A 25,216-nucleotide genomic window follows, 5' to 3' on the forward strand; every position below is an offset into this window, starting at 1 on the left:
TAAAATTTAGAAAAAATATACCCAAGTTTTATTTTTATATTTTCGTGTAATCTTGCATTTTATTATTGTTGTTCTTTGTAAATTTAGTTGGAGAAGAAATAAAAAAAACATGTATATAAATGTATAAAAAATTTAAAAAAGAGAAAATCAAATAATCGATAATAAATAAACAGAAAAATAAAAAACTATACGTTGTTTTTAAATAATGTTTTTTTATGAAGAAAGACTTGTTGGATGTCACATTATACAAGAATAAATCTACAAAGATTAAATAACCTGTTATATATATATTTTTATTTATAAAAGTTTTAATAAATTTGACATTTTTCTCTTATAAAATTAATGTCAGAATAAAATTCTGTGAATAATCCTTCTTGGAAAACAGAAAACATAACTCATAGATGCGTATACAATAAACACTTGTGACAAGAATCAACATGGTTCAACCACATTAAAAAAATATATATATAAAATAATATTTTAAATGTAACTTTTGTAATTAATTTATAATTAATTAAATTAACTAAATAGCACATTCTGTATGAAAGCTTTCTAATTAATTCGAAAACATTATTGCTTTCGTTTTAACTGTCTAGTCTTGTTTGTAAGCAATTTATCGATTATTTCTACACGGATTATCCTATAGAGATAATAGGATTAGAGCAAAATTTTTGAAAGATGTTCAGATTAGGATGGAACCTAGGTATTAAACATAATCCAAGCTGTCAAAGTACTGTGTTAAAATGATTATCTGATTAAAAGCAATATCTATACTAACCGATAGTAGCTAGGGACTTAGAAAATTTTCAAAAATGTCAAAAGTTATATAAAAAAATATTAAAATATCTTTTATATACCTTTTTTTTGCTATAAACTCTTTCACTTATGAATTTTTGTACATAAATCCATCAAATCAATAATGCTTTTCTAACAAAGTTTTAGAGCTTTATAAATTAGACAGTTTTAACTTTTATTAAATGCGATTTAGATTTTTTTTTAGATAATCTACCATGTGATATTTAGTTATAAAAATAAATAAATTTATTAAATAGTAATACATGCATGCAATATTTAAAATTTCTATGTAGAAAATAAGCATCAGAGACCATCTATCGATCGCATTTATTAGTAATTTATTTATATTTTCTAAAGCGTTGCGAACAGATATTTTATCAAGATTATCATCAAATAATTTATAAATAAATTGAAATAAAAGTAAAGAATTAAATTCAATACAATTTAAATAAATAATAAGTAAAATGTATATGATTTACGCTCTTCTAATTTGTTATATATAAAAGTATATTTTACAATGCACCATTGAAAAATATAATAATATATTAATAAACATTTTCATATCTAAGAAATGTTCTGTGTATAAAAGCTAAAGTCAATTAGTTATATATATTATACAAGAACAAACTTGACTAAACTGGGCCAAATACCGATATAAAGATAAATAAATAAATATAAAGAAAATAAAACAAAGAAGTTAATGACTAACAAGGTACAAATACATGTATTGTGCAAGTGTATGAGGCTTTGCACAGGAATTCCACTAAAGCTTATAGTGCATTGATCATCATGTAATTTTTAAGATGTAATACATAAACTATATTATAAGTAAATATCAACAATTTTAATACATTTAAATTTAAAAAATATTAAATGCTTTTCAAGATTGGAGTGAGGAATGTAAAGGTGGCTCCGTCCCACCATCCCTATATTACAGTCTATTTACATACACATCAAGATTAAATTCTACATTTGGTTATGTTTGTCGTGTTACAGGATAGGAGGACGGCAGAGTGAGGCTATCCCTAAAACGTCATCAAAATGTATTGCCATTGGACTTAGAAGGCCGAAACCCAAAGGAGATACCTATCTTAATTAGACGTGGACAAAATCCGAATTGCACGATTTTTGACATAATACAAAACAAGTTAAATAAAAATGTTTAAAAATAATAATACTTTAATAGTTTATTAACATGCTTTATTGTATTATGTTTCATTGTATAAAAAGAATTCTATAAAAAAAATATTCCTGTACAATCCTGTATAAAAATTTAATGTAATTTTTAAATAATCATCTATGATATTTTAAAAATATCTAATAAAAAAAAAGGTTTAAAATTTATATTTAAAAATTAGATTTTTTAAATTGAAATATATATTTTCGTTTGCATAACTAAGTCCATTATTACGTAACAATGTCACCAATAATCTTTATAAAAATATTTTTCGATGATATCTAACGAACATCGAAGAAAACAACCTATGTTTACAGGAATTTTCCTTATTACAATTTATTATTTACAACATTATTTTCCAATTAGTGTTTGGCTACCCCTCCAAAAAAATAAGAAAAAAAGAACAAACAATACTCCTAAGTTATTTTCGTGGTCGTCTACAACGTTAAAAGGAGTTGTTCCAAATAAAAACGGCTGAGAAACATTGGTTTACTGGAATTATCTTCTAAGACTATGGTAAGCTTATATTCTTACACTTTATCCGGTATTGGTCCACTACAACAATTTTATTTTTTAACTTTTATAAATCTATCACTTCTACTTCAATTCTTCTTAGTTTTTTTTTACCGTTAAAATAATAAATAAATTGAAGTAAATATTGTAAGAAATTTAAAAATGTATATCAAAAATAAATTATTTAAATATTTAAGCAATTTACTAGTAATTAATTACTGGGGAAAAATAATAATGTAAAAAAAAGTAAAATTCATTAGTTAAAAATGTAAACAATAAATTATTCTGAAGCAAGCTTATAAACACATTTTATACTTCTATGACCAGAAGGAAATTGGATTAACTTAAACTGGATAGAAAAGACATTCGTTTATCTTGATAGACACAGTTGAGAAAATTTTTCATTGATCAATGCAATTTTATGACACTGCAAACTAAATCTAAGCATAATAAATATTGTTATAATATCGATCAAACTTTTTTATGTATTAATTTAAGTTTTTATGCATTTAGATCCACATTTCTAAAAAAAAATAAATTTAATGAAAAAATAAAGTAAAATAATTTTTAGTTAATAGAAAAGAAAAATTGCCGTAAAAAATTATCACTTATTAAATTTAACTGTGAATATTTAAAGTGTGGCAGCTTCATTATCTCAATGATAAGTTAGAAATACTTAAAGTTCAAAATAATTTTTTCTCATTTTAATTGCTTTTTTATGTTTTAATTTAAATTTTTATTGTTTTTTTTCATTAAAACACTTTCACAATGTTATTTATTATACATAAAATTGATTTTATTATTGTTATAATTGTTATTATTAGGGGTACAGTTTACTCAAGGATCTAAGCTAAAAAAAGAATTAGAAAAATATTGTTAATTCCTGAAAAATTAAATTATATATTTATAAACATAACTTTAAATTTTTAAACGAATTGTCTTTATTAAAAGAAAAATAAGATAAAAATAAAATTTTATTAAAGAAAATTATTTATTCCTGATGCAAAAGAGATTATTATTTGTTCACTATCTGATATAAAAAATATTAAAAATTTATTCATTTAAATAATAAATTTGAATAAAAAAAGTATAAAAATTCAAATTTTCTAATTTTTTACAAAATAAAATTTGTATATTTATAACTGAAATATAAGATTATAATTTTACTTAAATTTACTTGAGGCTTATACGCATTGAATTCAATTACAAAACAGGATAGAAATTATATATAAAAGTAAAAAGAATATAAAGGGAGAAAATGATCAAAATAATAATTACAATACTAAATATGAAAATGCTTTACACTTCTAACAAAATAAAAAGAATTAGAATTTAAAATTTAAATCCCTTTCTTAAACATAAGTGAAATATTTCGTATCTACAATTTGAATGTGGAATTTTATTAATAAAGGGTGGCCCAGAAATAACAGGACAGTTATAATATGTTATTATTATTCTACTTATTAATTAAGTTTTCTTCCATTTTCTTAATTGATAATTATTTTAATTATATAGATTCCAAAATTCCCAAACGATGAAAGATTAGAAATATGGAAACTGTAATAAACTCTTTGATGACAAGAGTTGATGAATGTATTGATGTTAATGGACAACACTTTAGACAATTGTTTTACTTGGCTAAATATTATATTCTGCACATATCTTATAATAAATTTTTCTACTTTAATATCGGATTTTTTACTACTACTTCTGAAAAGAGAGTCATCCTATAATTATAAAATGTTTTCTTATAAACAAAATTAATCTATTGTGTATATTAACTTAATAATAATAATGTAAGATTATTATTATTAAGTTATAATACCGGATGATAGTAAAGTCCCTATTCAACGCTGTCTAGAGCAGCTGAAATGCAACCAAATGTGGTACCATGACATATTATAACTTACGAAAGACATTCCATTAAAAACTATTAGTACCAGAACTCGCCACTATGGCACTTTTGGCGCTACAAGGAATAAACCTTTATTACTATAAAGACATTCGTACTATTTAGAGACCTTAAGGATACTGCTCAATGTGGTCTCTATTCCGAAAGTGTAAATCCTCAAGGAGAAGAACAGTGACCGACTGTAATTGATTCTCTGGGATACTTCTCATTCAGTGTAATAATGTCTTTCAATGCTGCCAAATTTGTACATCTTCTCGATAAACTACACAACCAAAAATCACATAGATTAAGATCACACGTCTTATAGCGCCAAAAGTGCCAAACTGGCAAGTTTTAGTACTAATTTCTATACGAAAATATCTTCTGCATGTATTGAAAAATCAAATCACCATGCCAAATTTAGATGTATTTGACCTGCTAAATATCTGTCTAGACAGCTTTGAATAGGAGTCTTTAATTACGAACACCTGTATAGAATGAATTTTACTAAGCTAATAGAAAATATTTTCTGTCTTTAATTTCTTCTAAATCTTTATAGATATTTGTTATATTCTGTAGTCAAGTTCATCTTTTTATGTATTTTCAACTAACAAGTAAGTTTTACATGGATTTTTTTTCTTTATACTTCATATTAATATTCTTACATTTTAGGTCTCTAAATTAAATTATATTTATTATTTTTGAAATTGTTTAATTTAAAGATTTTTAAAGATAACTTTTTATACATAAAATGACTTTAAATTGATTAAAATTATTCATAAAATTTTAAATCATTTTCTAAACTATCTGAATTTATTTACATATTTATTATGTTTAAAAAAAATTGAATACTGCGATAATAAAATGAGATAATTTCAAATTTTATGAATAATTTTAATCAATTTAAGATCATTTTATGTTTAAAAATAAGATCAATATTCTTACTTTACACTTTGAAGACTATCAAGCAAATATTACTTAAAACTAAATATTAGCATGCAGATTTTAACCTAATTATGCAAATACATAAATTTAACGAAATATAATTTGTAAAAGCGAATATAAATGTACCAATTTCGACCAATAACAAATCGAAAATTAATTTTCTAATTATCAATTCGATAAATTGATAACCTACCGGTTGGAAAATTCTGTTTATCTAATGATATCACATAACATACTAAATTTGAATTTAGTATATCCAATTTAATTTTTGAAGGAAAATCCCAATAATTTTTTAAATAAATAATAAAAATATTTATTTATTTAATATTATTTCTAAATATAATTCATAAAAGAATTTCTCAACAGCTCGACTTTAATTAAATTTGTCAAATTTAATTATAATCATAATCAAAATTTAGAAGATTATTCAATTTTGATTTACGTTTTGTTTATATTAAGCTAACTTAAGTTACAATTCTCTTTAGTAATTTACGCATAAATTTTACAAGTTGACAATATTAAACATTACAAATATTTTATTCTACACGTTAATTTATACGATAAAGTATTCGCTAAGTTATACATGTACCCGGAACATAAATAATAAAGAGAAGATGTATGAGAAAATAAATGGTGTTACTATAAGAAGAGAATCCATTTATAGATTTATACGTGATATTTTAGCAAAAGAATCGAATTTTATAACTTAAAGGTAGCAATTTTCTCTTGCAATATAAGTCTTCCTTTATACTAAAACAGATACTTCAACTTTGCTTCAGTTCAATGATCATTTCTTATCGCCCGCTCCAAGCTCTGTTTTGCTTAAGAATTTTTTAGCTTATGCTTTTTAAGATTTACTGTAAAAATTCTTTATAATATAAATTAGACTAAATTATTCTTTATACTCTTATTAGCATTTAAATATGTTGTTTAGTTATTAACTAAATAAAACTTAAACGATCAAAAATTCGATTCGACGGTCGATTAAAATATATGCTCTCGATCTCAAATTAATTTTGTCTTGCCCCTGTACATACTTTTCCTGATAACACCAGTCATGCCGGTCATCTATGTAACTCCGTTCTGGGGGAAATTTTTGAATTGAAATCACGTGACTTTCAGTCTTGACCGAAAGTTCGTATTTAGTTAATCGGGATCTGTTTCCCCTAAGCTTTCCATATCTGGTCTCGATTATCTAACACCGTTCTCGAGATTAAAGAACAGATGGACAGATAGTGGGAATCTATAGGCCCAATGAAGACCCTGTTACAATGGGAACCAATAGAGTCATTTTGCTCGGGCCTCGCACATACAAAGGCCTTAAAAACACTTGTTTATAAATGATTCATTTCATTACAGTCTTATATATTTAGAAGAAACTTTATTTATAGCATAATATAATTTTTAACATTTTTTAAATGTACTAAGCGGTGAAAAAAGGGTCTGAGAGGTCCTGTATAAATGCTATTTAGTTTAGTAATTTAAAATACAGTTTAGTGAAACTTTGGAATAATTACTCTTTCGCTAAGTAGTAATTATTACATAAAGAAAATAATTTTTCTGTCGTTCATTGCGCTTCAGACTCTGAAAAATTGGAAAGTTTACTAAACAAAATTATTATTGTGAAGATTTTCCTTTAATATTATGCCTCAACTTTTAATTAGACCCGTTAGTTTTAAAATGAATAGAGTTTTCGGTAGTAATAACACCATGAGATGAAGAGGAAGGTAATATAAAAGAATCAAATAAACAAACAAAAGAATACGATTTTAATTTTCTCCTTCAAAGGTATAGTTAAAATAATTGGATAATATATATATATATATATACATACATACATACATACATATATATATATATATAGAAAAAATAAAAGTTGAAAAAGATTGGATTTCGTTGAAAGAAATTAAGAGAACGAACTAAAATCTCCTTTTCAATGATTTAAAAATAACGGTAGTGGAAAATGATTTAATTTTTTTAAATAGAAGTTTTCGGAATAACTTTTTCGTTCAAAATTCCTAAATAAAATCGAAGTTGCTTAACGCATCGTATGAATTTAATATTAAAATAATGTGTTTTAAAATGGAAAGTATACAAGAGAAAGTATACTAGCGCATAGGGGCAAGGTAATTATAAAATGAGAATCGACGAGGTTTATACAATATTATTTTAAATATTTTACTTGATAGAACAAATTTATTCAGTTAAAAAAATATTTTTAAAAAAATATATAGAATTATAAATGTTATAGAGGTTAGGTTCTCATAATTTACGAAGCGAAGCAAATTGGATAGTTTGCATGACATTGGATACGGTTTGTTAAAATTTTAAATTATTTTAACTTGTGGCATAGATACAACAAATTTTAAATTATTCGTGTAATAAAAAGCTAGGAAAAATAGTAATTGTATTTTTTGCTCCCTAACTACTTTAAGTTTGCAGAAATTAATATAAAAGACACTTTGCAATAATTTGTGTACCTTTCCTTCCTTTGTCAATACAGCTCATGGCGATAAAATTATGGAACCTTATAAAAATTAGCCATAATATACATAAAATTCTAGTAATATTTAAAATATGTCGAATTTAATTGAGAAATTTCCATAAACAAAATTTATCTGTTGCAATGCGTACGTGTGTTCTTCTTCAATATAGGAGTTAAGAGGAGAAGGGGCAAGATAACGCAGACTCTCTCCTTATTATTTCGAGTGTTCAGTAATTAGTATGAATGACCCTTCTCTGCATAGTCTTCATTTTCTTTAAGAATACAATGAAAAAAAATCATTATTTTTCTTTATTTTATAAATTGCAAATGCCATTTTTTTAATAATATGATATTAATTTAATGATCGTACGATTGGAAGTTTATATAAAAATTTGTTGAATAATTTTTATTGCAATTATTCTTAACAATTTCTTGTTTTAGATTTAGAGATATATAACTTATATAAATCATAATATAAATTGCATAGAGATAATTATTCCTTAAGAATTTATTTTTGTAATATTTATAAAAATTGTAAATTTTCCTCATAATATGCAGTGTTATATATGCTATTACTTTGCATAGTATAAAAAATATTTATAATTTAGCCTGTAATAAACATTGACATGTATCTATGTCGCGTTACAGTGACGAATCCTTTGAATCAACATCCTCGTCTTCCTCAGTTTATCTAGAGAAAGAGGAATAGAAGAAATGATGATGAATCTGCCCATTCGTTTAAAAAATAACTTTAAACGTAGAATTGAAAGTTATTTTATTTACTTTTTGATGAGGATTTATATAACTTAATTCAAAGCCTTCAGTCAAACCTATGTTCTTCGGATAAAACTGATTTTATCCACGAAACATAAACGCACTAATATTCTCAATTTTGCCTTTTTGACTCGAGATAGACATGTTCAACACGTATACAGTATCTCGAGTAAGAAGTGTATTATAGAGGTACGGTTTGCTGCATTTTATAGATAAAGGAGCAAGAATTAGTAGTTTATGGTTCGATTTTAATTCGAAAATTTTTCTACTGTTTTTGAATGTTCAAAGTTGAATAAGTCAAATCATCCAACCTTCGATTTCGCCCGTTTTCACGTATTTTTTACTCTTACTATATTGAACGACAAAATTTGGTGGTAGTAATTTTTCATTTAAGGGAGAAAAGTCGAGTCAAAGTTTTGGTGTGCTACCTGTACGAAAGCATATGGTGTGCTTGACGTCAGTTTACAGGCCTAAGAGCATGGTTTAATAATTGGACATGAAATGAATAAACATAGGAACAGTGAAATGACTCATTACTAATGAGTCATTCCGTTATGATTCACTAGGTTGTAACAAATTATTAGTAAGGATCGGATTTGTGTGCACGTGCATGTTTTAATGTTGAAAACTCGATATAAACACAATTTAAGTACAAGGTGAATCAAATTAAGGTTGTCAGATAATGCAGACTTTATATAACTATGTAAACGCGTATCGAATTTGGTTTGATATGCTTTATTAAACAGTAAGAACTTACACTGAATCGCTATGAAAGTGTGAAGAGGCGTTTGGATCCAAGATATTTAAAATAGATAAAATAATATTTACAAATCGTTACTTGTAAAAAAAATGGCTTTAAATGTCTCGGCATGTTGAAACATCCTTACAACAGCACAATATGAAGCGTCAAAAACGAGCTGAAACAGCAATAGATCACAGGTAAGTTCTAGTTGCACTGCAACTTTAGTATAGTTCATGCTATTGGTTGGAAACGAAACATTACTATCGATTCGATACTAAATTTATAGTTAATTGATAACTTAATAAGAGCGTTTTCTCATTTATTATCATTTGCACAGTGCTATAAACAAAACTGTACGACCTCTTTAAACCAGCGACGTAACTATAGGACGAGGGAGACTAAGTTGACCTTGTCATTTCTCGTATAACATTGTATAATGTATTTAGTAACAAATTCAATAATTATTGATTAGATAGCGTAGAAAGTTATGAAATTTTATTCGTAATTGACTTGATTGTGCATATCCTACATGATACGTCATTCTAATACGTTTTGTAACCTCATAATTTTCAAATTCCTTGTGCCATTTATTCTCTCATGTTTATCCCCTCTCACATAAATGTCTATTACGTTACATTTTTTAGTGTGAAATAATAGTAAGATTTGCTCGCAAACAGAAGTAAAATACATGCACATCTCAGCCTATGAATTTTAAGTGTATACTAATAACACAACATGCATATTTTAGCTATTTTTAACATTCATACAGCAGTGCACAAATGGCATTTTTAGTGCATATGTACGCGTGTGTATTGAGATTTTAAATGTATATAAATGCATATAATTCGGCCCTTAGTTATTACGAATTGAATGAATTTCATTATAAGAAATATATTAAGAAAACAATAAAATTAATTAATATTATAGTATAGAATTTTCAAGTAAAAATATTGGGGCTGTTAGAAAATAGAATGAAATTTGTTTTTCAGATACGTTCATATGAATTTTTGAAAAATATATTCAGTTTCCATAATAGAATTACTTGCATTAGGTGAATATCGAATACGATTAGTGTATATGTAAAACCAAATTAGTGTTTCTCTTATAAGATTTATTAACTATAGATCTTCGAAGTAGATACATCATTACGTAGGGGAGGATAGAAGAAGAATGTTACTTTCCTTGACCAAAACTAAAATATAATTATTTTTTTTTACTGAATTGTATTTTTATATGCATATGTATATATGTCTTAAGATTTATCTACCAAAATTCATACATTAGTCTATTCTTAATGCTCCCTTATAGAGATACTCGGATACGCTACTGATTACAAGAATCTAGTAATATCGCTGGGGCTTTCAATGAATGCAAAATTATATTAAATTAATCATTATATAGACCCTAGTAAAATTAGCTGAAAATGTTCATATTATACCTTACATAAAAATTATCGAGAATTTCTCTATGTAGAGGCGTAGATGCTTCTCTAATTATATATATTTGTAAGAAAAGTAAAACTGTATTTGCAAATTAAATAAATACAGTTAAATACAGTTAATTAAATTTATTCTGGTTATAAAGCTTAACCATTAAGGAATAAATGAGACTATAAGGAAACTATGCGAATTATATTTTATACATAGTTCTTTATTCTACCAGTGTAATGTGAGAAATTCAAATTTTCTTCCTTAAAACAAGGAAGGAAAATAGACCCAAGAAATCAAAATCTAGCTAAAATTTGGACTTTTTTCTATATATATTTTGTATCTAGTACAAAAAGAATTTAGAATAAACACATCTTACAATATAAATTCCTTCTTCTAGTTCTAAATTTGCCATTAGAGGCGACAATAGCGCTATCGTGATTACTTCTGAAGTCTAAAACGCAATTGTTACTGAACTGCAGTTATTACCTTATAAATGAGACCAGTTAACAGAATAATTTTCTCGCTATTTACACGCTTTTATAACATCTTTAATGATTTAATAAATTTTACAAGAATTTTAACAATTTATTATGATGCGAAGTATTATAAACAGGAATTTCAAGTAAATATAAATAATTGAATTTATTATAGAAGCTATTTTCATATATATATATATTTTTTTTTACTTTACGAAAATTACTTTTACTTTAATTTTCATTAGAATCTTTAAACCAAAATAAGGCTTTAAGATAGCATATAAAATTTCATTACTTTATATAAATTTAATTTGAGTTGTGTTTACATTGAATTTTACAATCATTTTTGCTCGTTATATGTGTATTTTTATACATTTTTTAAATGTTTTATAATTTTTTTTTTGCTAGTAAAACCGATATTAATTATATAAATTAAATAAATATTTAAAAAATTTCTTAAGATAAACTCGAAACATGCGTTATATTTATAGTGAAATTTGTTGTTTATATTATATAATAGAAGTCATTTTACACGTAATGTAACAATATTATCCGAACTCTATAACAGTCTTAATGATATTTATAGTGTTAAAGTAAATCATGCATATATAAAATAGCTCTCGGAATAGGTTACAATGATCTATACACATTATAACATGGATGAATTCCTTGATAATTGTGGTTTACATGCATGATAATCATCTTTTACAACAGTCAACTCGTACGCATTACATTATATATAACATAAACTGTACATAAAACTTCACTTTATATTTAAATTACACAAAATTTTAATGTATACAAGTATTAATTTTAATTAATTTCGAAATAATTTAGCTTATATATTATTATCGAATAAATAATATAAATCATTTTAATGAACTCAATGAACTTCTTGATCTCATCATAAATTAACACGAAAGATTTAATTATAAATGATCTAAATACTTAAATTATTAGAATATAAAAGTTAAGAGCTTCATTGTATTTTAATATTTACGAAAATAATTTATAATAAACATTTTCTAGTAATAAATATCTTGTTATAGAAGTTCAATTATCGGTTGCTTCAGGTGAAAACCTAAAGCATCTCATAACGAATATCCTATAATGAAAACTATTTACTTTTAATTTAAATTATCTACAGTATAAGCTATAAATTATTTAATAATTTTCACGGAAATATCTTCGATATTCCATTATTTAATTTATTTTTCGGCAGGTTAATTAAAATTTCTCAACTTTTAATGTCTATTCACTTAATCATAGTGTTCCTATAAATGTGTGATTATAGTAATAAATAATAAATTTATAATTAGATATTTTAGACATTATTTAAAGTTTTAAAACAGATTAAATGCATTTCATATAAAATGTTAAAATATTATAGAGAAACTTACTTCAGAAAGTATTCTGTGCATTAAATATTTAATTATCTAAATTTTACATATAGAAAAAAAAATTCAAGTTCTTTAAAATTATGGGGTAAATGTAGATTTATTTATTTATTTATAAAATTAAATTCAAAAATTTCTCTAGCAAATACATTTGATATGAAATTTTAACCTATTATTGAGAAACTTTGCTACAGTATTCATGTTAAATGTTAAAATATTTAAATTCTAGATATTAAAAAAAGTTTATATTTGTTGAAATTACAGGTTAAAAAACTACATTTATTTAATTAAAAATTAATTATTTATATGAATAAGAAGAGACGAAACAAAAATAATTTCAACTTAAACAATAAATAACTAAGATGAAACGACTCACAATAAAATAATATATTTTTATTTTTAATTTTGAAAATATAAATGTTCATTTGTTGTTGTTATTAAAAAAAATAATAACAACAACATTATCAAATTACTTACTATTTAAATTTCTCTTAGAAATTTAAAGCTTATTTTTTTTTCTTCCTTCTAATTGAAGAATTTCGCTTTAAAAACATATTTTTCTAGATCATTATTGAAACTTTCATAAGGAATATTAAATATTATTTTATTTATATTCGTTTACTTTAGTGACTTTATATCAATTTACTCAACTTTCATCGAATGTATGTATTTTTTTTTTTTTTTTTTAATTTCTTTAAATCAATTTCTCTTCATTTGTTCGTATCCTATTTTATAAACACACTTCTTGCAACATTCTTAACTTTAATAATATTAAACTTTTAAAATTTATGAGTTCAAGGGGTTGTCTCTTGATTATTTATTTAAATGTTTCAAATTTCACTCATTTATCTTTCTAGAAAATTAAAATAGCAATTTTTCGACAAAAACTGAATTGATAATCTAAGTCGCTACTTAAGCTTATGTCAAAACATAATTTCTACTTTCATAATAACTGTAGCTCAGTTTACGAATTTTTCAGAGATTTAATTTAAAAATCTTTGAATTTTAAAATATGCAAATGAATTGAAGAAATAAATTTAAGAAAATTAATTCAAATATTATAGGAAAGTCTTGTTTTTCTTCTTTGTGTTTTTGTTGGTCTAAGAGAATAATTAGAATAATTGTAAAGTTAATTAAATCAAGAAGCTAAAGAAAAAAAATTAAAGTAAAGAGAAAACAATTTATTCTCATTGACTCGTCGTAAAAATGTTAATTGACTTATTACATTGTACATTAGAAATTTTTACATTATTATTTGATATCTTTTGTTTATTTTCATACTGTTAAAGAATTTTGTATAATATTATAACAAATTACCTTGATGTTGTTAATGATATATTATTATTTTTTAAAAAAATATATATTAAAGTAAATATTTAAAGGCCTAGAACAATATGAAACTATTGAATATTTTCAATACTAATTACATTATAAATTTCGTATTTTTGTTTAAAAAATTGTATACTTCACTTCAATGAGTGTCAAATTATATTATAAAATATATAATCATTCATCACTGTTAGGTAAACACATTTTAAAAAATAAATGTGCTTTCGAAATCTTGGTATGAAGCCCTCTTGATATGGATAGAGAAGCATTATTAATCCCTTAGTAGATCCTTTTGTTCTTTTTTTTTCGAATAAATGAAATACGTAGAATGTTTTTATATTAATAAATATCAGTTTGAAAAAAGATCTAATTCTTGTTAGTAAAACTAACATTAATTTATGGGTGTAGAGACCTCTACGCCCTAAGAAATTAGGGGCCACTAAGGTCCCTAGTTTTTCTTTAGACCAGGGAAAAAACTCCAACTTTCCTTTCTCTGAAATCCTGATAACACAATATAAAATAAATATCCATCGATTAAAACGTTTTAAAATAAAAATATAAACTGAATTTTTTAAATAAGTAATTAACAATTTGACTATTTATCTTTCAGATGGAACTACTAGCAATTTTATAGAAATTTGCAAGCGCAATTAAATTAATTAATTATACACGAAGTATATATTATATTGTAGATATATACACACATTTACCTACATTTTCGTAGTATAACACTAAAAAATAATATAACTAAGACGTAATGTTATACAATTTTGCGTTTTCTTAGTATTACACCATGAAAACAAATGACATATGCTATGTTATAGTTATATTATCAGACTTTTTGATTATAAATGATTAAAATTAAAGCTTTTATTTACGTAAATATATTAAATTAAACACATTGTTCTAAATAAATGCATCGAAAAATATTAAAAATTTTTAATTAATGTTGCATAATATAATTTGCACATGGTTAAATTTTAAATGATATTATTTTTTATATTATTAAGCTATTTAGTTTATCATTATTTAAAATAATTTATATAATAATACAAAAATAAGTAAATTAAACTAATTATCTATGCTAATTTTTACAGAGTTTTAAATAATTTTGTAGAATAATTTAAAACTTTTTTATATAATTAATTTAATTTTTCATTGCTTATATACATTTTTTTTATAAATTTATCGTTGAAAAATATTTACATTTATCAAGATAAATTGTTATTAATTAACTTTTTAAGCAATAATTTTATAATCCTTCCATAATTATAAAACCGTCCAAAAATAAACAAAACTAATACATCTAAATAAAAATATTTTAACCGTTAATTAATTTGTTATTAAAGTTCGAAAAAAAAATTCTGTTTACACTGATTAAAATTTAAACTGCGGAATGTAAACATCATTTAAAAACGAACAAAAAATAAATCAAATTAATATTTAAAACATTTATTTAAAAATAAAAAATGTTTAATTTTTAAAACTAATTTCACGTCATTATTTATTAATTGTATTTATATAAAATAAGATTTTTTTTAATTTAAAAAAAAAAATTAGAAGAATCTTACCATCTAGACTTTGTATTTTGGCAGTTGATGGTTCTTTTACAGGTTGAGGCGAGACGTGTATTTCTGTAAAAAAATTTATTTTAAATATTAAAACTTATTATTAATTATCATTTAACATTAAATTAAGTCGGAGCTTTTTTGGTATGAAAAAAAGAAACTTTTATCGTTAAATTTGTGGCTAATTCAGGTATATTTATTAATAATTATACGGATAAAGCTGATAATGGCTGGGATAGAACAAAACCCAGGTCCATTGTCACATTCTCCGCCAAAGAGAGGACGACCGCCATTGACTAGAAGTACAAGTACAGTTAAGATGTCTAAAGCAGCTTGTGTGGATACAATGCTCCGTAGACAACATACATCATCCAAGGAGAAGGAAGGGACGGAAATAACACATGAAAATGAGAGAGAAAAGGAAAAGGAGTCTATGTTGGAAATCTATGGTGAAGTGAGGGAGAGAGATGATAATCCGATAACAACCAGCATAGAACAACTGTCAAAACTTGTACAAGCTTCTCATAAATCCATAACTGAACAAATTCTGGAACTTAAATCCGAAATAAGTTTAATTCACCAGGAGTTAAAGGAATTCAAAACAAAGTTTGGCCTGTTGGAGCAGAAAGTAAATCAACTTGAGGCGATGGTTCCTGACCTTGACAGAAAAATGGAAGCCCAGCAATATATGGTAAATAACACTTTAAATATAATTAAGCAAGCTAACTTAATGTTATTCGGATACCCAATAGAAGAAAGTACAATTATAAAAGAAAGCCTAGTTAAATTTATTCAGAAGACCTTAAAAATAACAGACTTTAAATTAGAAGAAATTAAAGACATTTATATAATTAAAAAGGAAAAACCTACTATTCTAAAAATTTCTTTAACTAATGTTCAAAGGAAGAATCAAATAATATCTTATTTTTATAATTATAAAAAAGTTTCATTGGAAGAGCCATATAATAATTTGCGCATGTCATCTGACTTTACCCAAGAAACAAGAGATCGTAGAGCCAAAATTCTTCCATATTATATAGAGGCTAAGAAAAAAGGTGTCCAGATTTTACTAAGAAATGACTATATCATTTATAAAAACATGAAAATTACATATAGTTTTACAAATAACTGCCTAGTGGATGCTAAAACTTTTTTAGATGTAAATTTCAATTACTAAATTTACCCAATAATACTAATGTTTTTAATAATAATAGCAGTAAGTGCGATAAATCTAAAATGGAATATATGAAAGAGTCTGGAATTAGAATACTCACTTGGAATGTCCAAGGATTCAGAAATAAGTTTTCTTCAACTTATTTAAAAAAGATGATGGAGAAGTATGATATAATAGGTATAGAAGAAACTTGGGTTAATAAATTAACCACAAACGACATACAAATTTTACAGACTTTTGATTACATAATGGTCCCTGCTTTAAAAAATCCTGGTGTAGGCAGGCCTAAAGGTGGAATTATGTTAATAATGAATAAAACTTTGGGGAGCTTGATTTACTCTTATACAAGTTCATATTTAATATTTTCTTTGATCAAATTGGAAACAAAAAAACTTAGTAATTTCGCCGAAAGATATCTGGCAATAATAGTCAATTATATTCCGCCTTATGAAACGCTTCAAAGTCCTTATCAAGAAATTGAAAAGATTTTATCGAACTGGTTACATTTTACTCCATTATGGCTAATTATAGGCGATTTTAACGCCAGAATTGGAAATCTCAACGATTCATATTATAAAGGAAATAACCGAATAATTTACAATATAAGAAGTAGCTCTGACACAGGAAGTAATAAAAAAGGAAACTTGTTACTTAAACTTGCCAAAAGTCACGATTTATACATACTAAATGGTCGTACTATAGAGGATTATCCTGGCAGACATACCTTTTTGTCTCCAAGAGGAGCATCGGTCATAGATTATATAATATGTTCAGAATTTATATTGGACCATTGTATTGAATTTAAGGTGTTAGATAACGACCAATCCGATCACTTCCCTTTACAACTAATTATAGGAGAAGACCTGCCTAACCTATTATTGTGCGAAAAGAAAAATATAAAAGAGAACTTACAAGAGATGAAATGTAGATTTAACATTAGAAAATACGAAAGTGAAATAGGAGAAAGAATCAAACTAATCCATAGAGTACAGATTGGAGAAATATACAATTCTTTAATAAAAATTTTTAAAGACTATATTATAGAACCGAATTGTCATAAAATTAAAAACTTAAATAAGAAGAAATATAAATTTAAGCAAGAATGGTTTGATATGGAGTGTTATAGAGCAAAGAGAAAAAAAGAACATGCATTGGTATTATTTCGTAAACATCGATTAAGAGAACAACTAAAGGAATATATAGATTCAAGAAAAGGATATAATAATCTTATAAAGGCGAAGAAAAAGAAATATTTTAATACGATTAATCAAAAATTACTTACTGAGAAAAACAATAATTTTTTCTGGTCAACAGTTAAAAAATATCGACCGAGGATAAAGGAGGAAAAGCAAGTGTTTGTTGGATTTGAAAAATGGTTTGAATTTTTTGGAAAAAGGAAGGCAAATAATATAAATAATACTCTAGAATCAGGACAGGATACAATGAACAGAAATGAGGGTGTATTGGATTCGCCAATTCAGGCTCTAGAAATAGTAAACATTATTAAAAAATTAAAAGAAACTACTGCTGTGGGACCTGATTCCATTCCAAATAGTTTTTTAAAAAGATTACCATTTGATACGGCTGAATTGTTAGCACTTAGTTTTAATTATATGTATGAAAACAGTATTTACCCTGAGTCATGGTGCTCGTCATATTTCCGAATGATATTTAAAAAAGGCGATGAATTAAATCCTAGCAACTACAGACCTATCGCAATTCTCTCTTCATTAAGGAAGATTTTTACATCAATCTTGGCGACAAGATTTATTCAATGGTTGGAAGCAAATTCCCTGATTTCAGACTCCCAATTTGCATTTACTAAAAAGAGTGGAACAGAAACAGCATTATTTACATTAATCTCAATCATTCAAATCCATTTATCCAGAAAAAGACACAAATTATATACAGTTTATTTGGACCTAGAAAAGGCTTTTGACTCGGTTTCAATAGGAACATTATGTGATAAACTAAAAAATCATGGTGCAGATACTTTGTTTATTAAGGCTATAAAGTTTTTATTTGGTCATTACTCCGTTACAATTAAATGTGGAAAAAATGTATACCCACCATTTGATATTTATGGTGGTCTTCTGCAGGGTGATCCACTGTCGCCTCACTTATTCAATTTTATGATTTACGACATTAATGGGCAATTTAATAAAGAAGAGGATGGGATTTTGATAGAGAATCAGCTAATTCATTCAATTCAATATGCAGACGACATTGTGTTAATTTCGAACACTAAAATGGGTCTACAGAGAAAAATTAATTTAATGCAGAAATACTTCTTACAACTAGGTTTAAAAATTAATCCAAACAAAACGTATGTTCAGATATTCCGAAGGGGTGGAAGACTGTCTAGACAAGATTATAATTTTTACCTTTTAAATGAGAAACTAAAAGTAGTCGAGGAGATTTCGTACCTGGGAATTAGTTTATCTTCAACATTATCTTTTGAAGCTCATGCGCAATATATATGGAACAAAGCACACAAATTAATTAATAACCTTATTCACTTATTAATTAAAATAAGAATAAACTCTATACAGAAACAAATGCAGCTCTTTTCAACAATAGTCATAAACTCAATATGTTATGGCTTTCCAATATGGGGCATGGACTGGATATCCCGACTGGAAAAAATTCAATTATTATACATAAGGAAAATATATGGCTTAGACAGAGCTGTACCCGGATATGCGATCCGGCATGATACAAATCGATTACAACTAGAGTCTTATTTGGTAGTAAGAATTCTAAAATTCTATAAGAGATTGACAAATAGTCATAATATTTGGATAGATATTATATTAAAAAAACTTAAGAGTCTAACTGAGACAAAGGAAAATTACGTAAATAATTGGTATAATAAATTTTGTCGAATGTTGGCAAAATATGGAATATCACCTATACTATTTAATAATACGGAAGCAGATTGGAATTTTGGGTACTCCATTCTAATAGAAAACATGTTTAATAACTCAATCCAGCAAGAAATGGATAAACTACAGAACTCTAAATTTCATCCCTGGTATATTGATAATCTAATTTTCCCTCCTTCGTCTGTTTATTTGCATTTTCCCATTCCATTCGCGATGAAAAGATTTTACATGCAACTCCGACTGAATAGTTTTTATGTAATAGTTAATCAGAATTATCTGAATATTAAAAACAATTTGTGTAACTTATGTAAAGAACAAATCTCGATTTATCATATAATTTGTGTATGTAAGGAATGTACAGAGATCAGAAATCAATTTGGTATTACTGTCCTGTCTAACAGTAAATCAATCACGAAATTCTATAACAACTTATTTCAAATAAGTGCAACAGTGTTAATTAGGCTATATAACTTTTTCAATAAATATATTAAAATGTCTGAGAATGTAAGTAAAAACATAGAAAGCGAATCATAGAGTTAATTGATATAAATTGTAACTTAGAAATAATACAAAATTGTACAGCCATATTTATTATTGTTCCGCTTTTCTATGATTTCCCCCTTGTAACGGGAATTTCCCATAATACGCTAATAAAGATTAATAATAATTAAAACACTTAACTAATATATAATTTATTCATAATATAATCTATTAAAAATTTCATTAAATTTGTTTAGATCCTAAAATTATAATAACGTTTTATCCTCGTAAAATATTCTCAAAGAAGCGACCGCAAAATGGTTTCCAAGTTTCATAAAAGAAGTTAAATCCCTTAACAGTAATTTTGTCGATATTCCCATCGTGTTAAATAACAGAGGATGAATAACTTGCAAGTATAGATATCCCTTGGGGTATCTTATTAAACCGAATATGTGTCGTGTTATATTCTAGTCTGAGACATTGCCGTTGGCATCTGTGACAGTTTAATGGAGATGCACAGAACCACTTATCTTGTAGATGTGGTGAGAAGGCAAATTAAAAACATGTTAAACTGTCTAACAACTCACATTGACCTTCAAACAAAATCAGATAACAAAGTTTTCTTACTTCTAATCATTATTATTGATTTCAATTACCTGTTATTTTATTTTATTTTAATTTTTTTCCTTCCTCTTCCTGATTGGGAGGTCTTTAATTTTATCAAAAACTTATAATTTAATTAATAATTAATTTTCTATTATGAAATTTGATAGGTAAGAGTTATTAATAGGCATGGTTGAGTTCGAGTTTAATAATCTACTTGTTTGTTTCCGGAAGTCATTAAAATGTTGCAAATATTCAAACGTTAAAGTCAACTGGTCGAAATTTTAATAGTTAAAATATAATAAACATAAATAAATGATTATCATTAACATAAAAAAGTTAAGTTTTTATTATTTCGTATTTTCTGCTTTAATTTTTCATTTGTTTTATTTACTTATAAGCACTATTTCTTTAATTTAATATTATAAAAATTTATAAAAATTAATATTGATTCTATTATCTAACTGCATCATTTTGTTTATTATACTGTAATAATCTTTTTATACTTTTATAACTAAATATAATAGATACTTAAAAGACATTTAAAAAAAAAGACATTCATGGCTGTTAGTCATACAATATTAAATCTTGAAGAAAGTTGCAAGATCATGATGATAAAACAGTTTGACTGTAAAAAGAATTGGACGGCCATCAATCACATGTTTCACTGAGTTATAGATCAACGTTATTAATTTATAAGAGAACAGTACTTATTTTGAAAATGTTAAAAATATATATACATGTTAACTGCTATTTCTCCTTCAATAATGTGTTAAAATTTTTAAAGTAATTAAGATATTTTCTACATAAACCGATGATTTTATAGAATAAAACAAGAAAAAACCATTCAAATTGTTCTATACTTTTATGCGATTTTTCAATAAAATAATTTAATAAAAAATAAAACAATCTTATAAAATCTAATTTTTCAAAATTGATGATGAACTTTTGTAAGTCCCAAGTTTTATTTATTCATTTAATACATTTGAGATTGGAAGTGTCATAAGACAAAAAATTTTCTTACCCCATTAAGCAACAAGACACTTAACAAAAGATTATCCAAAAATTATGATGATTTCCTATGTTTACATCTCACAAAAAGGCTCACATTATCATCAGAAACGTTGAATAAATGTTTCTGATGATGTTGATGTTGCATATTCTTCATAACTGTTTACTTACAAAATCGAAATCATTGAATTGTGCAGTTTGCACTTAATAATTTGTTAATAATTATTTTAAATTAAGTAAGTATTTAGATTACTATTGTTAGCGAAAATTCCTTTTATAGCATATTTCAAACTTCCTCAGTAATGCAATATAATCGTTGAACCACGTTGAATCGTTGAAATTACATTGAATCACGTCTTAATAATGTCTGTTCATTCTTGATACGATTTCCTATGTTACAATTAAGCTATTTATGACACGCTTTATGCATCAATATTCGATAGAATGTATTGCTGCTTGATAATTATCCATCTATAAACTAAATTACGAAGTATTCTATTTAATATCAGTTATTTTCACAAAATGCTCTTTTGTATCCATTCAATTAAGTTATACAACCGAAAATTAATTAATTAATAGCAAATATATTAAAATAAATCTTTATACAGCATATCTTTGAGTATATTAAATATTTAATTTTACCGCAAAATAATCTTTAAAAAATTTATATTTAAATTAATTTATCGTTTAAAAAATATTTGATTATAAAACCTATGTTAAAAATTGCAAAATTATTTTTATTTTCAGTAGAAAAACAAAGAATTTGTGTAATGTACTAAAAGTATTATAAATCAACTCAAACAATAAATTTATAAACAAAAAAACTTCATTCATTTTCATTAATTTTATAAAATAAAATTTAAAAAAATATATATATATTTACTCGAATAAACTTTTATTTTATTTTTATACGTAAAAATTTTTTAAATTTTAAATTATATATACACAAACATACAAAATCCCTACCGTATACACGTATAGATCCTTCAGTAGAACCTAAAGAATTCTTTGCAAAGCATTTATATGATCCATAATCTTCTGGCTCCAGATTTTTTATTGTTAACTTCATATGAACTTTATAAGTTTTGTCTTTCATTCTAGTAACGTATTTATCATTAGATATAATCATATCACCGTCTTCTTTAGTCCAATAATTAATTGACAAGGGATAAGCTTCTGTATGGCAATCTAGTGTAACTTCTCCTATAAGTGGTGCACCAACAAGCTGATTTGGAATCCATATCATTGGTGGAACTTAACGAGAGCAAAAACAAAATACTTAATTAGATCATAAAGTATTATATATAACATTTTTTTTATTTTAAGAAAAATATATAAATATATATTTTTAATATATTAATCTTAGTTTAAAATTCTAGAAAATTAAATTTAAAACTAAAAATTTATCCAGTTTTATTTTTAAAATAATTATGATAAGATTATATTTAAAAAAATTTTTTAAATAATTTAATAAATAATAAAATTTTTATTATATATATATTTTTATTTATTTAAAAAATAATTTTAATATTTATAATCATTATAATTTTAAAATGAAAGTTGCTAAGTACATTAATGCGAATTTACACAAATTCAATTGGGAAATTATGACAGAAAATAATAAAAGAAGATTACTTTTGAGAGAAAATGAATCTAAAAATCTCTTAAAAATTATAAGATTTACTTCACACGAATTTAATATTTAATTTAGAAAATATTGAAAGTCAAGAAAATAATTCCAGAAAAAAAAAAAATTGAACATAATTTAATTTTTGAAAAATTTAAAAATTTGAAATTGGTTTAATTCAAAAAAATTTGGGGGAGAAAAGTTATTTTACTCTAAAACTAATTATAAAATTCATTAATATTATATTTTTAAAATAAATTTTACATTTTAATTTTCTTGAAGAATAAATAATAAAATTTTAAATTCGTTAATAAATAATTAAAGTGAAATTTAGAAAATATTTCAAGGTAAAAGCATAAGAGAATAAGTGTTTATTTTCTAAAAGTAAAACTTAAAAAAAAATTGTGAAATATCAGAAATGGAAAATCGTTGAAAACTGTTTCTATAAAGAAGACAGTCGCTTCAAAATGATAAATTACGTATTGGTTGGATGATTTTCAAAACTTGGGATTTTATTTTGGATATAAAATGTTTCAAATTTTGTAGATTTGAATATTTTATAAAGATTTTTCCTATCATAAGTGATATCGTAACTTTACAATCTCTTTGAGAAGATCTACGAAGTATCAATAGATACTAGTTTAAAGTATTTAAAATTGGTCGTAAATCTTATTTTTTGCCTTTATTATATTATAAATCGTATGATTTTACTGTATTTTCTAATTAATTACGCGTGTATATTATTAAATTCTTGCATTCTTATAGGCCTGTAGATCAGAAAAAATAGGTGAAATTTCTTTGAAAAATAACTTGAAAAGAATTTAAAAAGTTATATGATAAAAAAAAGTTGTATTTTATAAATTAAAACAAAATTTTAAAGTTTTCTATAACTTATCTTAAATATTATGGGGTTAAAAGTTTATATTTAACTCAAAGGTAAGGTGACTGATCGCTCTTTCTTCTCACGCGTACATAATATATTAATTTTATTTTATTTATAATTTTAAAGATTAATATTTTAAATTTGCAGCTAAAAATTTTTTATATAAGTTTATGTTGTTTAAAATTATAAATATTATCAAAAATATATGCAGGATTAAATTTATATAAGCACAAATACGATCTGAATATCGAAAGTTCACATTTTACGACTTTAAACTACCATAAATTTTGCTGAAATCTTTTTAACTTAATAAAATTCTTCTCGGGGTTTCATTTTAATAAAATTATTGTAATGTATTAATTGAAGTTAAAATTTAATTACAAATTACAGTTTTTAGGAATGAAACTTAACAAGCTTTTCACCTGAAAACAAGTTAAATGTATTATATTATTATTAATATTTATTTAATAAATTCTTATTGTTTATGACGAAATAAATAATAAAGTTAATTTTGTTTTAACTAACATGATTTATTAATAGTTAATCTCGATTTAACAGTCGTTAATTCTAATTTATTATCTTATACAACAGAATGAAAAATTCGAGATCAAATCTGCAACGGGGAAGAAAAAAATTAATATCACAAAAATAAAAACAAAAAATCAATATTTACTTTCGTAATTATGTATAAAAATATGTTTCTTGTATAAAAAAAGCCTTAATTTAAGTCGACGAAGAGCTTAGAAGAGATAAAAAGAGTTTTTCTAAAATGAAGTAATGAAGATACATCGAACGAATTAATCGATAATTTTATAAAAATTCTATCTATCACATATGTAAACAGGTAATTTATTTAGAAAAGTTTATGTATAAATCAGTTACAAATTGATAAAATTTTATGGAATTACACACGAAAGTATATTATTAATATAGCCAGGAGGAAGTATCATACAATAACAAACACGCGATTATCAAATTTTGTAGATTTTTATGTAGAGATCCGAAACGTAAATATCGAAATAAATTTAATT

General features: G+C 24.4%; 1 protein-coding gene across 2 annotated transcripts in view; it reads right to left on the reverse strand.

Annotated features, from left to right (window-relative positions):
• Window positions 1–25,216, reverse strand: part of LOC136969845 (lachesin-like) — a 119,031-nt gene that overhangs the window by 5,792 nt on the left and 88,023 nt on the right. For both annotated transcript variants that reach the window (XM_067264132.1, XM_067264131.1), the window contains exons 6-7: window positions 22,642–22,929; window positions 15,526–15,588 (exon numbers count right to left, since the gene is read on the reverse strand). In XM_067264132.1, coding sequence (XP_067120233.1) covers window positions 15,526–15,588; window positions 22,642–22,929 — 351 coding nt within the window. The remainder of the gene's footprint in view (window positions 1–15,525; window positions 15,589–22,641; window positions 22,930–25,216) is intronic.

Source organism: Centruroides vittatus, unplaced genomic scaffold (assembly GCF_030686945.1).
Source record: "Centruroides vittatus isolate TY-2023 unplaced genomic scaffold, ASM3068694v2 contig_1824, whole genome shotgun sequence".
Lineage (NCBI taxonomy): Eukaryota > Metazoa > Arthropoda > Arachnida > Scorpiones > Buthidae > Centruroides > Centruroides vittatus.